General features: G+C 36.6%; 1 protein-coding gene across 6 annotated transcripts in view; it reads left to right on the forward strand.

Moving 5' to 3' along the window:
* The window catches only part of LOC122357077 (collagen alpha-1(XIX) chain), a 120265-nt gene that overhangs the window by 80509 nt on the left and 22880 nt on the right, over nucleotides 1-16876 (forward strand). For 5 of the 6 annotated variants that reach the window (XR_006252421.1, XM_043256264.1, XM_043256268.1 and 2 more), the window contains 19 exons: nucleotides 2399-2434; nucleotides 2883-2930; nucleotides 3765-3800; nucleotides 3927-3971; nucleotides 4441-4494; nucleotides 5857-5910; nucleotides 7167-7256; nucleotides 9119-9160; nucleotides 9779-9856; nucleotides 10354-10389; nucleotides 10582-10626; nucleotides 10763-10816; nucleotides 11056-11097; nucleotides 14054-14158; nucleotides 14571-14624; nucleotides 14938-14991; nucleotides 15381-15434; nucleotides 15545-15598; nucleotides 16405-16449. Coding sequence is in view for 5 of the 6 variants with exons in the window: in XM_043256264.1 (XP_043112199.1) it covers nucleotides 2399-2434; nucleotides 2883-2930; nucleotides 3765-3800; nucleotides 3927-3971; nucleotides 4441-4494; nucleotides 5857-5910; nucleotides 7167-7256; nucleotides 9119-9160; nucleotides 9779-9856; nucleotides 10354-10389; nucleotides 10582-10626; nucleotides 10763-10816; nucleotides 11056-11097; nucleotides 14054-14158; nucleotides 14571-14624; nucleotides 14938-14991; nucleotides 15381-15434; nucleotides 15545-15598; nucleotides 16405-16449 (1026 nt within the window). In the remaining variant the exon portion in view is untranslated. The remainder of the gene's footprint in view (nucleotides 1-2398; nucleotides 2435-2882; nucleotides 2931-3764; nucleotides 3801-3926; nucleotides 3972-4440; nucleotides 4495-5856; nucleotides 5911-7166; nucleotides 7257-9118; nucleotides 9161-9778; nucleotides 9857-10353; nucleotides 10390-10581; nucleotides 10627-10762; nucleotides 10817-11055; nucleotides 11098-14053; nucleotides 14159-14570; nucleotides 14625-14937; nucleotides 14992-15380; nucleotides 15435-15544; nucleotides 15599-16404; nucleotides 16450-16876) is intronic. The other variant, XM_043256265.1, reaches the window with a different exon arrangement.

Here is a 16876-nt window from a genome sequence, read left to right on the forward strand (position 1 = left end):
AAAAGTACTGATCCTAAACTTTTAAACAGCGGCACTAAAAAAAAGGCAATCTTTAAGTTAATGTATATCATGCTTATTAATTCACATTGCACTTACCGACATTTCATTGGAGGTTTAACATCACCTATATTACTTTCATTAACAAGAACCCTGTAGCAATCAATGATGAATGTTAATACCAATAAAATGAAGCTGTAATTCTTTTAACTTAATTTAACAGTGTATATGTTTGATTGAGGACAATTCACTTCCTTTCAGACATTCAGGAAGACCACAATTTGCTGTTTGTTCTGCGTTTAATGTTCGTTAGAGTTACAGTAACTACCGCCACAAACATCTTCCTCCGTATTGACGGTGTGTAAAGAGCACTGCTCATCGACCTCATCTCCGCTGACTGGTCGCTAATCAGAAAACCTTTGAGAGCTGAGAAGCCAAAAGCTTTTTGGTTGCACTTAGCACAAAATTTGCAGGTTTGGAACTGCGTTGCCTGTGTCAATTAAATCAAAAGAGGGAGACGAAAGGTGCGATTTGACAGCAGGGCACAAAATCAATTGATGCTGCCTGCTGTGTGAATCTCTAGCTAAATGGGAGAAGTGAGATCACTGTAGCCCTTTTAAACCAATTTACAAAGGTTCATGAAGAATGGAACACCAAAGAATCCGATGGATAGTGTTTTCTCCTGTTCTGAGATGGCTAATTACAATAATGGGTGACTCAAATATAAACTGGCTTTTAAGAGTTTGATTATTCTCTCATGGTTTCCTCTTTAGTTTGTAATTTGATTGTAGCTAGCTCTGAATGGAGCTTGTTGTTTAGAGCTACTTCTGTTTTAATTAAGGATTTGTAATTAATGGGGGGTTTTTTTCTGTCCAAAGACAAAAAACATGCTTTGAACAACTGTAACCCAAATCCCATTTCAAGATTTTAATTACATTCTAGCTCATTGTTAAATGGTAATTAGCTGTTTTTCTGAGCTCATAGCATGTATGGTTGGTGCAATATTTAACCCTAAAAAGGGCAGATCCGCAAAGAGACATCAGAAAAGAATTAATGTTTTTAATGTTATTGGAACAATTTCATTTTTTTTTTCAAAACTTTTGTGTTTATGTGTGTGTGAGTATATGTATATATGTTTTTTAAATTTACATTTTTTTGTTTGTTTTATGATTATGTGTACCACCTAATGTTAAAGTAAAATTTATTGTACTGAATAATTATTTATTATTCATCAGGCTTATAATAAGCACAACAAATCAGCATAATAAAATTATATTTGGAGGATCAAGTGACACTGAAGACTAGGAGTAATGATGCTAAATATTCAGCTTTAATATCACTGGAATGACATTTTAAATTATATTCAAATAAAAAACAGTTATATTAAGTTTTTTTTCCTTTTTTTTCCAATTTAGTGAACATAAAAGACTTGAAAAAAATATATATATAAAAATTGTACTACCAAACATGAATGATAGTGTTTAGCATATTTAGCTTTATTTATTATTAAGAATAATAACAATACCGTTTCTCACTATTTTTGTGCACTATGTTTTTGTGTTTATTATAATCTGTCATTAGCAACGTTCTAACACTTAATCCAGTATTTCAGTCACTTGTGAGGTTCGTTTTACCTAACATGATGTATTTGTAGGGAACTCCACGTGAAGAGATTAAGATAGGCAGCTCACTAGGTTTGGCGCAGAGCTCATATATTTTACATGCATTTATTCAGCGCAATGAATAAATGTACAAAACAGGAACAATTCTACTGTTCACTGTCTAGACCAACTTTGTCTTGAAGTTACATCAGGCCTCCTGTTGTTTCATCTTTATTCATAGGCTTCTGTTTTACAGCACATGAGACGCAGTAAATGAATCCACGGATACATCTAACAAAACAATCTGTCTTTCACCGCTGACTGAAAGCCGTCACAATGACTGACAGGCTATTAAACCAGCTGGTAGTTAATGGGAAAATGGAAAGCCGTATAGCAGATTCAGAATAGGCAGTTTTGGGTTTATATTTGCAGGCCACTTGTTGCAGTAAAAGGCTCTTGCCATTTTAAATGCCATAAACCCTGGATTAATGTTAATCTCTCGCATAGAGGCCATCCAGACAGTTGAGAACGAGAGAGGAAGCTTTTATTTTATGCTAGTGTAGAGATGTTGAGGTTATCACTGAACTGAGATCTAAGAGCGGAGCATGAGAAAGCATTAAAGCATAACTGATAAGGTCTTTCTAATGATATTTGATACCCGATCTTCCCCTTATCAAACTAACAAAACTCAACACCTACTTCTTTTTGCTGGTCCTGGGTTCATTTTAACACATGGTAGTTTTCTGTAACAGTATAAGCTAACATAAATATTTAAAAAATATATATTTTTCTTTATTAAGGTGATGACACCACATGGACTGAGACTTTCTGGACCTGTAAGTTTAGAAACTATTAAAACATATATTTTGAAATATTTTTGTATCGACCCGCTAGTGAAAATGCGTGTTTTGCATTTTTTTCTGATATTTTACCTTTTATTTTAATTTATTATCACAATTTAATACATTTTAGTTATATTAGATTTTAGTTTAATACTTTATTTAATTTTTTTATTATTTTTGCAAATCTGTGATTCAAAATGATCGAACAGAAAATTAATTTAGTATTCATTTTACATACTACCATTAAATTATGTTGTTATTCTTCTTATTAAATCCTAAAACGTCCATGTTTAATTACATCAATCCTAGATTTGTTTTTACATAATTTTAATTTTTACTGACTGCCATTGTGTTCATTATTATTATTATTATTATTATTGTAACCATGCGATTCCTTCTAATCTCTATCTATTGTTTTGTCTGTTTTCTCCTTATAATCCATGAGGGGGATGGAGGTGAGAAAGGCCAGAAAGGAGAGAAAGGAGACCAGGTTAGTAGCCAAGTCATTACCGTTGTTTGTCATGCATCCGCAATAGACTTTAAAATCATTAAAATGTTGAACTTGTACCTGTTTTGGCAGCCTTGTGTTAAAATGAAAAGGAAAATATGAAAGCTGTGCTAAATCAATACAGTGGACAGTCAATCAAAATGCTCAATCTGGCTCTCTCTTTAATCTGTCAGATGTTAGTAGAGACACAAAGGTTTGAAAAGGAGGGACGTTTAAAAGAAAACATTCTGAAAGCATGGACACATAAAAAAGATGTTTTTCGACCTTGGTCTCTTGCTCTACTGTAGGTCCTCTCAGGGCCGTACGCACATTTTCTAAATACCGTGTTCCCAAAACGGAGATTATTAGTGGGGTTAAGGTGGCATGCTCCTTGAAAATTTAGATTTTCCTGATTTACAGGTGTGCATTTTAAGACATTTTAAGGATCCTAAATCAAATAATAATATAGGTTAAATCAAACCAAGTCAGTGGGTAGTAGTAGCATAAAAACGTTTTCAAGATAACAGATTCGTAAGCATCGTAAGCAACAGGTTCGTAAGCAACAGATTCGTAAGTCATTTAAAAAGTTGATTCATTAAGGAACCAAACACCGTCATGTTGCTCAGAGATGCAAAACAGAGCTGTGGCTGCTTTTGGATTTTTTTTTGTTGAAAGCAAAGGCAACAAAAACAGGCAATATGGTCTCTTAATTAACTTTTAGTTTGAGCTGTTGTAGAAAAAAGCACATTTGTAATCATGATAACTGAGAAAAATGGATGATGGATTGAAAATGTGATTTTTACCGACCGCAGTCAGCATTTTCTCCTCTTTCACCAGGGCGAAAAAGGTCCTGAAGGCTCAAAAGGTCTACAGGTGAATAAAGTGCACCAACCTTTGACTTAACGCACATCAGAGGAACAGCATGTCATTCAATGTTTAAAGTCTGTGAGTTAAAAAAAAGTTCTTTCTCCTTTTTCTCCTTTTATAACTCTGATAAAGGGCAATACTGGATTGCCTGGACTTACAGGGCCGCCAGGACTTGAGGTAGGAACTTCTTGTCTCTGTAAACCCTCCACACGGGCACGTTATGATTTAACCAAGATAGAAAGAACATTAAAGTCTCTCTATTTTAGTGTGATGGAATTATTGCGGACCTTGTCAGTGTGGTTGACCAGTAGGATAGCAGCTCTGCCGTGATCTCTCTGATTTACTGCGCAGTGCCAAAAGCTTTCTTACGGGTGGCTTATTGCAATCAGTTCTTGTAAAATGGGTTGTGGCATGCTACCAAGGTCACAAAAAGCATCCGATTGCAGCCTTCATTTTAGTTAAGGGAACAGATAAGGACCTCTCAGAATAACAAGCGGTTGAAATGCCAAACAGCCTAAGTACATTTCATTCAGAGTTAGGCACAAACTGAATTCACATTATTTCATAGTATTCAGCTAATGACATAGTTTCAAACTTGAAATAAGGTCATGAGAAGAGATCTCAACATGCGTTTGTGTTCTTACAGGGAAAACAGGGTCCGCCTGGCTCTGTTGGCCTACGTGGTCTTCCAGGAGATCTGGTAAGCAGGAAACGGTTCAGTTTCTCAACTCGTCCCACGCTGCTTGGATAGATTTTGTAACCGATCAAAAGTACACTTTTGGCAGGCAAATCAGAAAACGCATGATAAAATACTGTAAATGAGGCAACCCGAGACCAGAATATCATACGCACTTAAAGAAATAGTTCACCGAAATAAAAATATACTCACCCTCAGGCCATCCGTTGTTACTTCATCGGAGTGCAGGTTGTTTTAACTTGTTTCTTCATTGAAATGAATTTTGAGAAATTTAGCGATACATCACTTGCTCACTAATGGATCCTGGATGTTGTGAATGGGTGCCGTCCGAATTAGTGCCAAGTTGTGAGTCTGTAATACATAATAATGCTTCCTCTAGTGAAAAAGTCCATCCTCTGCTTTCTCATCAAAATCCACCAACATATTTGTTCAGAAATGGACTGACTGGTGGATTTTTGTATATTTGCATATTTGTTCAGAAATGGTGCACACTCTTTTTTTCCACTGGAAAGAGCAATAGTGTGGATAGAAGACATTTTAGGTAGAAGCAGTAGGTTGATGAATTAGTTTATTACAAATGCTTTTCGCTTCAAAAGAAATGAATTGATCTACTAAGAATTATGTGGATTATTTTGACTTTATTGTTAGTTATTTAAACACTAATTCTGAGAGCACCCATTCGCTGCTGAGTTTCTAAATGGTGAGCAAGTTATATGTGTTTATATATGCTAAATTTGTCCAGATTTATTTCAATAAAGAAAGAAACAAACAAACAAACTGATCTATCTTGCAAGGTCTGAGGGTACATTTCCAAAAAAAAAAAAATTTGGGCAATGAATAATGATTTCAAAAATGAGTTTTTGGAGTAATGCCATACAAGAACAGTTTTGGGTTCGTAAGTATGAAGAATGTGTTTTGCAACTGAAAGAGTCTTCATAGTGCCACACACTTTTACATTTTCATGTGGTTTCTGGCCATGCAAAAGTCTGGTTTTATTTTATTCACGCACTCCACATCTAGTTTTTCCCTCTTGCTCTCTCACAAACAGAAAATGCTCGTATAAATAACAGAGGTGAGAAAAACGAGGATGCAGAGCTGTAAATTGTCGCACAGACAATCAGTAATCAATCGGTAATCTGAAAATTAATTTGCAGGGACGGGTACATCTGAGTTCTCTACGTGTGGGAGGAAACGGCATCAGCATCACAATCTGTTCTCGGCACCTGCTTCTGCTAACGAGCATCTGCCTTTATTCCAAAAAAGATGGGAACGCGGGGATGGGGGTGTTAGGGATCAAATTAAACGAACAAAGCGGGAACAGACAAAGCTGATAGGCGTGTGTCTTGTCTTTTCTGATTTTTCCAGGGCTCTCCCGGTCAGCCAGGACTGCCTGGAAAAGATGGAATGAAAGGAGAAAAGGTACTCGAGCGCTCTGTGACTGGTGCTGCATGTTTATAACGTGATGTTTTCCTTGTTTCTGCATATGTTGAAGCGCTAGGTCATGTTCGGTACAATTTGTTCACGTGAGACTTCACTGAGCTGTTTCGCTTGTAGATCTCGAGAGTTTGCACCAGCTGTAAGCAGATAAAAAGGTGCAGGCTGAAATTGTTTCAGAGTTAAGATCGATAGTAAGGTCACTTGAGGTATCTCAGAGAATTACAGCTTTGTGTTTGTTATTTATTGGGGTCCTTTGGAAGGCAAAATGTGACAAGTCTGTACAGATATTGGAAAGTATAATGAAAGTGGAAATTTAGTCTAAAGCATAACAAACTACCTTTGTTCTGAAGACTTGGCCTACAGCAAAATTGATTCTTGGATGATATTAAGAACTAAAGAATGGCTGTACATTTTACTAATTTATTTCCTGTGTTTTCTTCATATTAGAGTAACAACATTCATCACTGAATATTTTAAGTACTTAGAATAATTAATATGCGTGTTAAAGCAAAATAGCCAATAAAAAATAGAATAGTCCAATAAACTGATCTGCATCAGTGATAATTATTTGTATAATGTTGTAGATTCTTTTAACATTTTAAACTTTTACTTTATATACTTGTATTTTTATATTTTTATCGTAGTTTGAGTTTTTGTAATTTTTATTTTTTATTTGAGTATTATTTAGTTTCAATAACTTCAATCTACAATAATTTACATCAAGAATTTAAAAAGCAGTCTTTTTCTTGTAATGTAAATATTTATATTATGTTTTAATTGCTAAAAATATTCCAATTGAGATATTGATAACTAAGGTTGGGAGGGGGCATGGTGTGGGGGGCATTTTATTTTCCTGCAAAAATAATTCCAAATTTGCTCATATTTTATTTAGACGGCTAAATTAAATTTATTGTGAGAAAGTTCACTGGTAAAAACATGCTTCAAATCGTCAAATTTTGTGCATTAACTACAGCATCTCTAATATAGTGAGCGTTTTCAGCACAGCAGATGTTTAGACTGCTTTTTTTTTTTAATCTCACCTCCATAGCTGCGTGAGGCGATTTCCGGGTTGGTGGCATTTGCCCCAGATGTCTGTGATATTTACGTCCAGCACTTGTTTTGTATGTGCGTGTGAAGGAAGGCATGTGTGCGCATTTGTGTGGCGCTCCTCAACCTGTCAAATGACAAACCTGAGGTGACAGCGACTCTAAATGCCAGCTGTCTGTGTGTGTTTGCAGGGCGATGCAGGCGGAGCGGCGGGACCGATAGGCCCCCCGGGCCTCAAGGGTGAACCAGGTGAACCCTGCTCTGTCGGACCTTGCAATGGGGTAGGTGCACAACACCGTTCCTGTTTTCCTCTTTCACTTCACCTCCATGTTCCCCACTCGGTATCTTCTCTTTCAGCGCTCTTTTAAGACACAAACAGAATATCACTCGACGCTTATCAAATGTCCCACCGCTTTGATGACAGCTCCGATTTAAGAGGCACACTGACAATGATGTTATGCACCTGTAAATCTGCAACACGTTGGCGCGCACGCATTCTTCCTCCGCCAGCGGCCGGGTTATTGATGACAGCTCCTTGTTTTCCACTTTGACGATGAAATACCGTTCATGCTAATTCACAGCTTTGGTAAAACCTCTAAAAAAGCCTTTGCCGCCCTTACGGTACACCTGTCAGCTGTCCAAGCCATGAGAAAGAAAAATCAGCTATGAGATCTGCAAAAAGGACTCTGTGGACTCTGTGAGAAGCAAATCAAGACTTTTTGCTTTAGTCTCCTACTTAGTTTTCGCAAATAAAAAACTACTAATCTCAAGGTTTCGTCTGGAGAAATCTCAATAATGTCTAACACTTTGGACAAGATACTAGTATTCCGTCTGTCAGGAATCTCGCAATTCTCATCCTTTCAGAACCATTGTCTGGTCCAATCTTTCTTCTTCTTCTTATTATTATTTCTTTTATGTTAGAAGCAACATCTTGGTAGAAGCTATTCTGTTGATATAATCTGGGGTGTTATAGATGTGGTCAATTATATATTGTATAAACACTATTTAAAGTTGACATGAAACAGATGTAGTCTTTTGTTCCCCATTGTGACATATATCAAATTGAAATGGCTTCTAGAATGAGAAGAAATGTAGTAGCAGCCGGTTTTATTGATGACACTACAATTACAATTTTTTTTTAATGTCATTTCCTATTGTAACATATGTCTTAGTGAATCATCCTCTTGAACAATTCGCCACTGTCATTTGCTATTGCGTTTTATTTTGTGCTAGTTACGTGCCGGCTGAACTCTGACTTAAGAAGTGATGTTTGTTTGCGAGGGAAGGCGATAAACTGTATATTAACTGTAAAGGTGGTGAGTCATCCAGCACGAAGCTTATAGACAGATGGGCGGTGGGCAGACGGAGCACTTGTTGACCAGTTGAATGATGGTTTGCTGGACTGAAATCAATACAGCATGAAGCCGTCAGCCACCTTTGTCTGTTCTGATTTAGTGGAAGCGAGAAAGACATGGAAATTTACAGCGACGCAAACGAATCAAATCAATTCTGACGCCATCTACGTACACCCTCTGCTTTATTATTATTAGTTTTATTCTTATTATTATTAATTTTGTTGTTATCATTTTTAATGCCCACTTTTGATTCTGTCCAACTTCCCACAAGGGCCTCGCTGTGTTTATCTAATCAGTTCACTATACTTAAGTATCCTGTATTTTGACTTCATAGGATGCAAAAAGTCTGTTTACCTTCCTGCTGTGACAGCTTCTGCATTGCGAAAACTACTTGCTAATCTAATTCTTGCTGACCACAAAAATCAATTTTCCATCAGTGGCGTATAGCGAATAATGCTTACTGTAACTCTTTCACACTGTTGGCTCCTACGGTATCACTTGCAAATCACACCGAGAAAAACAATTAAAAATTTGCTGTGAATTGCACCAAACTCGAGCGCGCGATATTTTTTTAGCGACGTTGAGGAAGCTGCTTGATATTGTATCTTGTATAGTGTATAAATGCTACACTGTTCTTTTATTTACACCGTTTTAGTCGCGTCACCACTTTTTATATTCTCAAGCACTGTTTTCTTTAGATGTGTGCTTCTATAAAGGTTTCTGGCTGAAATTGAGTCTTATGTAAGTTTTAAGAACAGTCTTCGTTTGTGTTTGTATTTCATCTCTAGGAGGAGGTCGCGTCTGGTCTTCGGGGGTTGCGGGGCCCTAAGGTGGGTCACTGTGAAAAGATTCTTTTTAAAGTATTCAATTTTTGCTCTTGTGAAGTTTATCTGTAAAGGAACATCCCCAGAGTTCATATGAGCCATATTTCTCTGTGCTGTGCTTTGTCTTTTAGTCCAGTTTTTATGGTGTGAAAAGATATTGTCAGCATTGTGGATAATTAAAAGGACCATTTCAGTTCAAATTCTTATCCGGTTGCATATGTGACACAAATTTTTACCGCAGGAAACCATTTTGACTCATTCCCAAAATTTAAAACAAAGCAAAATACAGTTTTCAAGTCAGAATTTTCTGCGGTAGTAGAGCTTAACTTGTATTAAACCCTGAAAATGTATTTAAGCCAGTTACATGCTGTCATAAATGATTTGCTTATGCGGAACGCCTCGTTAAAGCTCTCATTTTACTGCTGTGTAAGCATCTGTTTGTAAGGGTTTGATTTTAAATATATTACTACGTACTGACTAAAGATGTTCAGGGTGTTGCTATGGCAGCACGTTCATTTTAAAACACAATTATTATGTAGCCAAGCGTTGTTACATAAACCGGCACTACTTGAGTTTTGGAGTTAATTTAGTTTGGATGAATGAGCTTTTTTTGCTCTCCACCAGGGCGAGCGAGGTGTACCTGGAGTCCCCGGAGATGCTGGAGAGAAAGGAGAACCTGGTATAGGAATCACTGGACCCCCTGTGAGTACCTGTTTGAGAGTAACTTCAACAACATTGTATTCATTTAAAAGGATAGCGTGCACAAAACAGAAAATAGTCATTTTCTCACTTTCATGTTGTTCCCGAACGTTCTTTGGCGGAACACAAATGCTGAAATTTCAGTCTGTTCCACGTACCAAAATATCCTACAGCATCAAAAGTGTACAAGTCAGCTGAACAACTGTTATGATAGTTTTTGTCAGAATTGGAACTTGGCAATGGCTTTGTTCTATTTCAGTGAGTCATACAGGTTTGCAACGACAATGACTTTTCATGCAGAAATACACAGTGTGCATTATCCTTTCTTCATCCCACACATTTCTCACAGACAACCACAAAGTACACATTATATAAAAGCTTTCAGGAGTAGCTTTAGATCTTAGCATTTAGCCCTTTTGCTTATCAGACTGAAAACAATATTTATAGGACACCTGCATTTATTAATAGAACATTTTTGTTCACTTATTTATTTTCTATAGGGTCTGATGGGATATAAAGGAGAACCTGGAATTCAGGTAAAAGATCATTTAACATCTAAATAACAGCAATTACATGTAGACCAAGCATGTCAATTATATATCATTGTTCATAATATACTTACACATTTATATTGCATATTTTTAAGGTTTTGTACAAGTTAAGATTGAATCTCTTTGTTTGGAAAATGTTAAAGCGAGAGAATTCACATGACGGTGGTATTTTCACAGGGTCCTCGTGGACCTCCAGGACCGCTTGGAACCCCAGGAATAATGGTGAGAAGTGTTTTTATTTCCTTGAGTCTAAATTTGTCAAAAGGTGAAGATATCAAGTTATTTAAATATTTGTGTATCTTTGAATTGGTTTATATAAAGAATTCTTAAATATCTTGAACGTGTCTTAATCTGAAAGGGACCTCCAGGCCCACAAGGCAGACCAGGACCCCCTGGACCCCCCGGAGAACCGGTACGTAACATTATTATTTATTTTTTATTTTTTTGCCTTTTCTCAACATTCTTAGAAACGTAAGGTTACTATGCAGTTACATTATGTACAGTTATTTTGTTTATGTTTGCTCTGCTTACATAAAAAATTGTTAGAATATGATATTGACATTGCACTGCGTTTGTGTTGCGTGTCATTTTCCAGTGTTGTATCATTTTCGAATGTTATTTCTAACGTTGTATCTGTTGCGTCTTTTTCAGACAGCACTACCTATTGTTGGAGACATGGGGATGTTACTAAAGGTACCGTTTCATCCAGCTATCTGTTCTCACTTCAGCAGATGCTAAATATTAATAGGATGAATTATCACGAACAGAACTAAAAAATAAATAAAAGATGGCGAATTTACAGTTAGGTCTGAACCCAAAAAGTTTCCTTTGAGATGCATATCAGCAAAACTTTTGCAGGCTTTGAAACCTGACATCTCAAACCGAAGGTGTTTAAAAAATCTATTTAAAACTCTGTTCCCTTCAGTCAGATTGCGTGTGGATCTTAAGACAGATCTTACCCTATGTAACCTAGAGGAAGCATTTTTTTTTTCTCCGTGCATTAAACCGTACGGTTTTAGAAAAACTGGCTTTCCTATTACACACAATATTTCAGTAACAAACACAAATGACAGAATATAGCCAGAGGTAATATAAAGCCCAATATTATCTAAAATTACTCTGAAGGATTTTTTAAGACTGTTATAAATTATTATATTGTCTCCTCTTTCAAACTCTTTGCATTCATGTATATTCAGCACTTAAAAAAAGAAACATTCTTTTAACTTTTACTCTTTGCTCTCTCTCTCTTTAATTCCTCATAAGTACTTTCTGTGCCGTCTTCCTCCTCCACTGCTCTTTATGTTTCTGTTTGCGCATCATGCATTCATCTTTATGCGACTGAAGAAACTTCTGACAAGATAAATGGCCATTTGCTCAAAAAATGAGGCAGGGATTCTTAGGACTGAAGTGTCAACCCCAACAACACAGAGCTACTTACAGTAGCCTATGTACTGTAATTCATTTCCAGATCGGATTTGATGCGTCTTCCTACACAAAGGAGAGGGAATTCATCAAAACACGCTTAAATGTCAAAAGAACAAACAAGTTTATAACAGATTTCGAGTTGGAGCTTGACTCGCATCAATAAATAAATGACATATTTTTATATTTTATATTTTAATAAATGACATATATATTTTATATTACTTTTTATTTTTAAATTTTTAATTTTAAAAAAATTATCATTCACTGTTTATGGTAAAGAGCAGCTGTGACATGCTGTCTATTTTTCCTTTAAATAAGGGATAATCAACAGCTAACTGCTCATTTTAAATGCACAGGGCTAAGAAAGGTGGTTGAATGAATTATACCATTTATTTGAATTAATTCTCGATCGAGAAAGTTTCCACACAGTGGAATTTCTCTGTCAAGTTGAGTTTAGTTCAAAAATAGCGAGTTTAGCACCTCGTTGCTGAGAAATATAATATAGAGATCTAGTATCTCTAGGCTAGTGTATTAATAACAGTCATGGGGCATCGTTGAGAAGTTTGTGTTTATGTGCAGGTGTCTCTCTCTCTCTCTCTCTCTCTCTCTCTCTCTCTCTCTCTCTCTCTCTCTCTCTCTTTCTCTCTCTCTCTCTTTCTCTCTCTCTCTCTCTCTCTCTCTCTCTCTCTCTCTCTCTCTCTCTCTCTCTCTCTCTCTCTCTCTCTCTCTCTCTCTCATAAAGCAGCGCATTAATATGAAACAGTGATTAAACTGACTTGGAACTGCCCGTGCATTAAACGGTTTTACTGCATACCTGCCAGCCAATCAGAGTCGAGCATTCAGACAGACCATGGGATAATGGTATTTATTTAATGAAGCTCACCGTTTTATGTCAAAATCTAAAAATGTCAAAGCACTCAGGTCATGTGTTCTGACTCTTTTTAAATTTGCATGCGAATTTCCTCCTTTCTCCTCTTAATGTTAAACCTTTACTGCTATATCGGTCACAGGCAATTTGTTAATTATCAGTCTTACACGAAGAACGCAAATATAAATGTGGTTCCTGAACTACCCTGCACTTATTGAGCAGGTTGGACTAATGCACTAGTAAATTGCTACCTTCAGAGACACGCTTGTGCTTCGTACGAAAAGTGCACCTGATGTGAAATGTCAACGCAATCCTTGCGACCCATTATGGTACACCATTGATTACGCTTCAAAGGTATACAGTTTCACTCTTAAAGAGCAGAAGAGAAAAAGGTTGCTTACTTAGTCCCCTAGTTTTAAAACCACTTTTGAAAGCACCTTCGCTTCTACTTTTCCTGTTTCTCTCTGTATCAGTGAGCAAATGTGTTGAGGTGAATGCATCAGGCTGGCAAGGTTAAAATCTGGGAAAAAAAGCTTCGGGAAAAAATTGTACTTCCCTAATGCATGCCTTTTATCAAGTTTTCTGCCTGTGAGTTGTTTGTATGTCTGGGTTTGACCTTTAGAGTTTTTAGCAGCTTGATTGCCATACCATATGTGCCTCTGTAAGCTGGTGAAAGCATATATCCAGATGGGCAAACATGAATCTTACACGGATGAAATTAATGTCAGCGTACAGAAGCAGATAAACCTATGTAGAGCTCATGAACACAAATAAGGACGTTTGAGTGTGTTTACTGTTTTTACACAGTAAGAATAAGGTAAAAGGTGCTACTTTTTACTTCAGTTGTCTTTTAGAAGAAATTAGTTGTAAAATGATCCCTTCTAGTAATATTTCAGAATATCTGCTATAAATTTGTACGGAGGCATCAATGACACAGTGAAAAAATGTCACTTGTCGAAATAACAAAATGTCTTCCATGTCAAGATTAGTAAGTTGGATCGTGCGAGTTTGTAAACCATTTTCAATTTAAATACAAAGATGCATGAGAAAAATAATTTATATATATATCATTTACTATGTTTATACACTGTGAATCACTAAGCTCTATATGTATTTTAAAACTATATTATTTTGCATTACAAAAAAAACCTAATTTTATATGCCAAATTTTAGTTTTTCAGCTTTGATTTGTTTCCGCATACGAGAATTCATTTATTCTCTATATATGTGAATCAAAAAATGGTTCTTTTGAGATGTGTTGCATTGTGCGCTTATCTGAACAGAAGGAGAAAGAGATTAAAAGAGAGAAAGTGGGATTTCTGCACCTTACATTGTGTGTGTTTGTGATTTTGGCAGAATGCCTGCAGTGTGTGTCAGACCAGAGTGCCAGGATTGCCAGGGCAGAAAGGAGAAAAAGGTTCCCTTGGAGCTCCAGGTATTCCAGGAATGGAAGGAGAAAAGGTAAAAATGGCTGCAAACACATTTAATCTTCTCGCTAATTAAAATTCTGTTCCTCCACCTGAGATTTTCTAGCACTGATTGCTGACATCCTTTCTGGCTGATGCAATGAATGATTTGTTTATTATACACCAGACGTTTTCTGCAGTCCAGTTATTTGATATGCATGCGTATGTAAGTTTTTAAGATCCACAATAACAAGAACCTTGTTCTTGCCTTTTAAAACTTATGCCTTTTAATAACCTTGTCTTTTAATTCTTTAAAATTAATTGCGCTTTGATCTTTAGCAATTTAACATCCTGACATCCATACATTAACTGTGACCTAAGTGTTTAGATGCGTTACTGGGCTGCTGTTTATTCTTATGTCTGTCTTGTGGATCTGGCTCCTTACGTTTTTGTGTTGGCTTTGACAGGGGGATCAGGGTCTTCGGGGCCCAGCTGGTAATCCCGGAAAAGAGGGTCCGAAGGTAAGCCGTCCTAAATCAGAGATTAGAGAAGAGAATTGTGTGATTGGCAGACGCATGAGCCCCAGATACATCCACAGTCTTTCCTTTCGCTGTAATTCTGGAAGTACATTTCCTCTGTTCCAACAAGACATAGCAGGGCAAATGCTTTACAAATGGTGCAACAATTATAGCAAAAAAATGGCTTGCATACTGTACATTAGAGCCGTTCAGCGACAGACGAGACGCATTAATAATGCATGAGAGCATCATAAGAGAGAAACTAAATCAAGAGAGTGTACTTTCTGTCTTAGAGATCTGTGTTGTTGTCATATAGGGAGTGAAGGGTGAGAGAGGCTTTCCTGGTCCAATGGGAGACAAGGGTGATGAGGTGAGTTTTTTTTTTTTTTTTTTTGAATTATACGCCAAAGCTCAACTCATCCTTTTACAGTTTTAACACTTGTCTGATGTGTTGACTACTACACTTCGGCCCCAGACACTTTATTTTCCAGACCGTGCATCTGAAATGAAGTGATTTTATTTGTTTGAGTAGATTCCCGTTTCAATATGCGTCTGAAAAAATAATGAGTTTGTACAGACTCGCATTTGAAACAAAGCTGACATTGCACAGAAGAGTATACTGTACAGTGTAACAATGGATTTTCATTTAAATTTTCATTTCATTGCTGTTGAAATCTATCCTCAAGCTCTCAGTTGATTGATCGAGGAACAGGGAATGAATTATCTATTATAGCTACAGTTGTTTTAATCTGTTCCCAGGGGTCCCCAGGTGTGCCAGGGTTGCCTGGATCAACAGGCCGTATGGGCCCACAGGTTAGAAACTTGAAAATAAATATCATCATGACTTCATGGTTTTTATATGGAGGCTCCCTGAGCGATGTATCTAATTAAAATGATACTTATGCATATATCTCTGCATTAAGGGACTGATTGGCAGACCAGGACCTGTTGGGCCCTCAGGACCAAAGGGAGAACGGGTAAGCATAATCAAGTGATCATTTCTGCTTTAAGATTTGAAAATTACTTTAAAAACAGATAATATTTCAAACCCAGGCATAGTATAAATGTTTTTTGAACACAAGTGAGCAACATTTTCATAGAACACAAGTACGGAGAGTGTCAAGTGAATAAGTAAACACTAGATTTCAAGGGCTGCTGTTGAGGGGGAAAAAATAAATATTAAAAACATTCGGTCCATCTTTCACAAAATGAACCGATGTTCTCAGAAGGCCTGAAATATTGTGTATCTTTTTTTATCTTTAAAAATTCCTTATTTTGTATAAGTTCTACAGGTTTAGCACAACATGATAGTGAGTACATTTTTACGTGTGCCATCCTATATCTTACATTTTCTAATTCTACAGTTTAAAACAAAATGTAAGGCACATCTTTGGCTTTTTTCGAATCTTTGGCCCATCTGCATCTGTATGAGTCACACACAGTTGAAGTAATACTCACAAACAGTTAGCAGGAGATAGTGAATGTGTTCGACGAGCTGGTGGTGTGCCCTGCAGTGTGCAGATATGCACTAGAAAGGGAATAGAGGCATTTTTCATCGGTTTTCATCAGCTGATCAGCTCCACTGAGAGCCAATAGAGCCAAGGGGTATTGAGTCTATCCTCAAAACTTTCAAATGCTCTGTCTGAAACCTGTTATTATTCACAACATTTGCTAACACTGCAGTGTGGTGTTGGCCCTGACTCTCAATGCAATCATATACTTTGTTTGGAGAGGCAGTTTGTGTTATGCATGTAAAGAAAAGAAATGTCTTTTTTTGTTCCAGGGCAGCGATGGACAGCAAGGCAGACCCGGACCTCCTGGACCTCCTGTAAGTTCTGAATTAAAGTGTGCCACTAGGAATTGCAAACGTAATTGAAAATATAATGAATGCTTTCCTGCAGGTTTCCATAACTGTTCTCGCTGTCTTTCATTGGTCACTAAACAGACTTCTCTTATCTTCTCTTATCTTCTCTTATCTAGCATCAATTGGTTGGAGTTTTGCAAAACTAAAGCAATTTTTCCTGCAACAAATTTTAATGATTTTAGGAAATTTTTTTCATAGTCATCTCTGCATATAAAAAAAATTAGTGTATGCAGTATGCCAACTGACAGCCATAATTTCATAAACACTTTAGTGGCCCCAAAATTACAAACAAAATGGCAATTTTAGGCTCATTACGTTTTTGATTTTATATGATTTTATAGTCTAGTGAATGATAAATAAAGGGAAAAATTACATTGACTTGCAATTTAAG

This window comes from Puntigrus tetrazona, chromosome 13 (genome assembly GCF_018831695.1).
Source record: "Puntigrus tetrazona isolate hp1 chromosome 13, ASM1883169v1, whole genome shotgun sequence".
Classification (NCBI taxonomy): domain Eukaryota; kingdom Metazoa; phylum Chordata; class Actinopteri; order Cypriniformes; family Cyprinidae; genus Puntigrus; species Puntigrus tetrazona.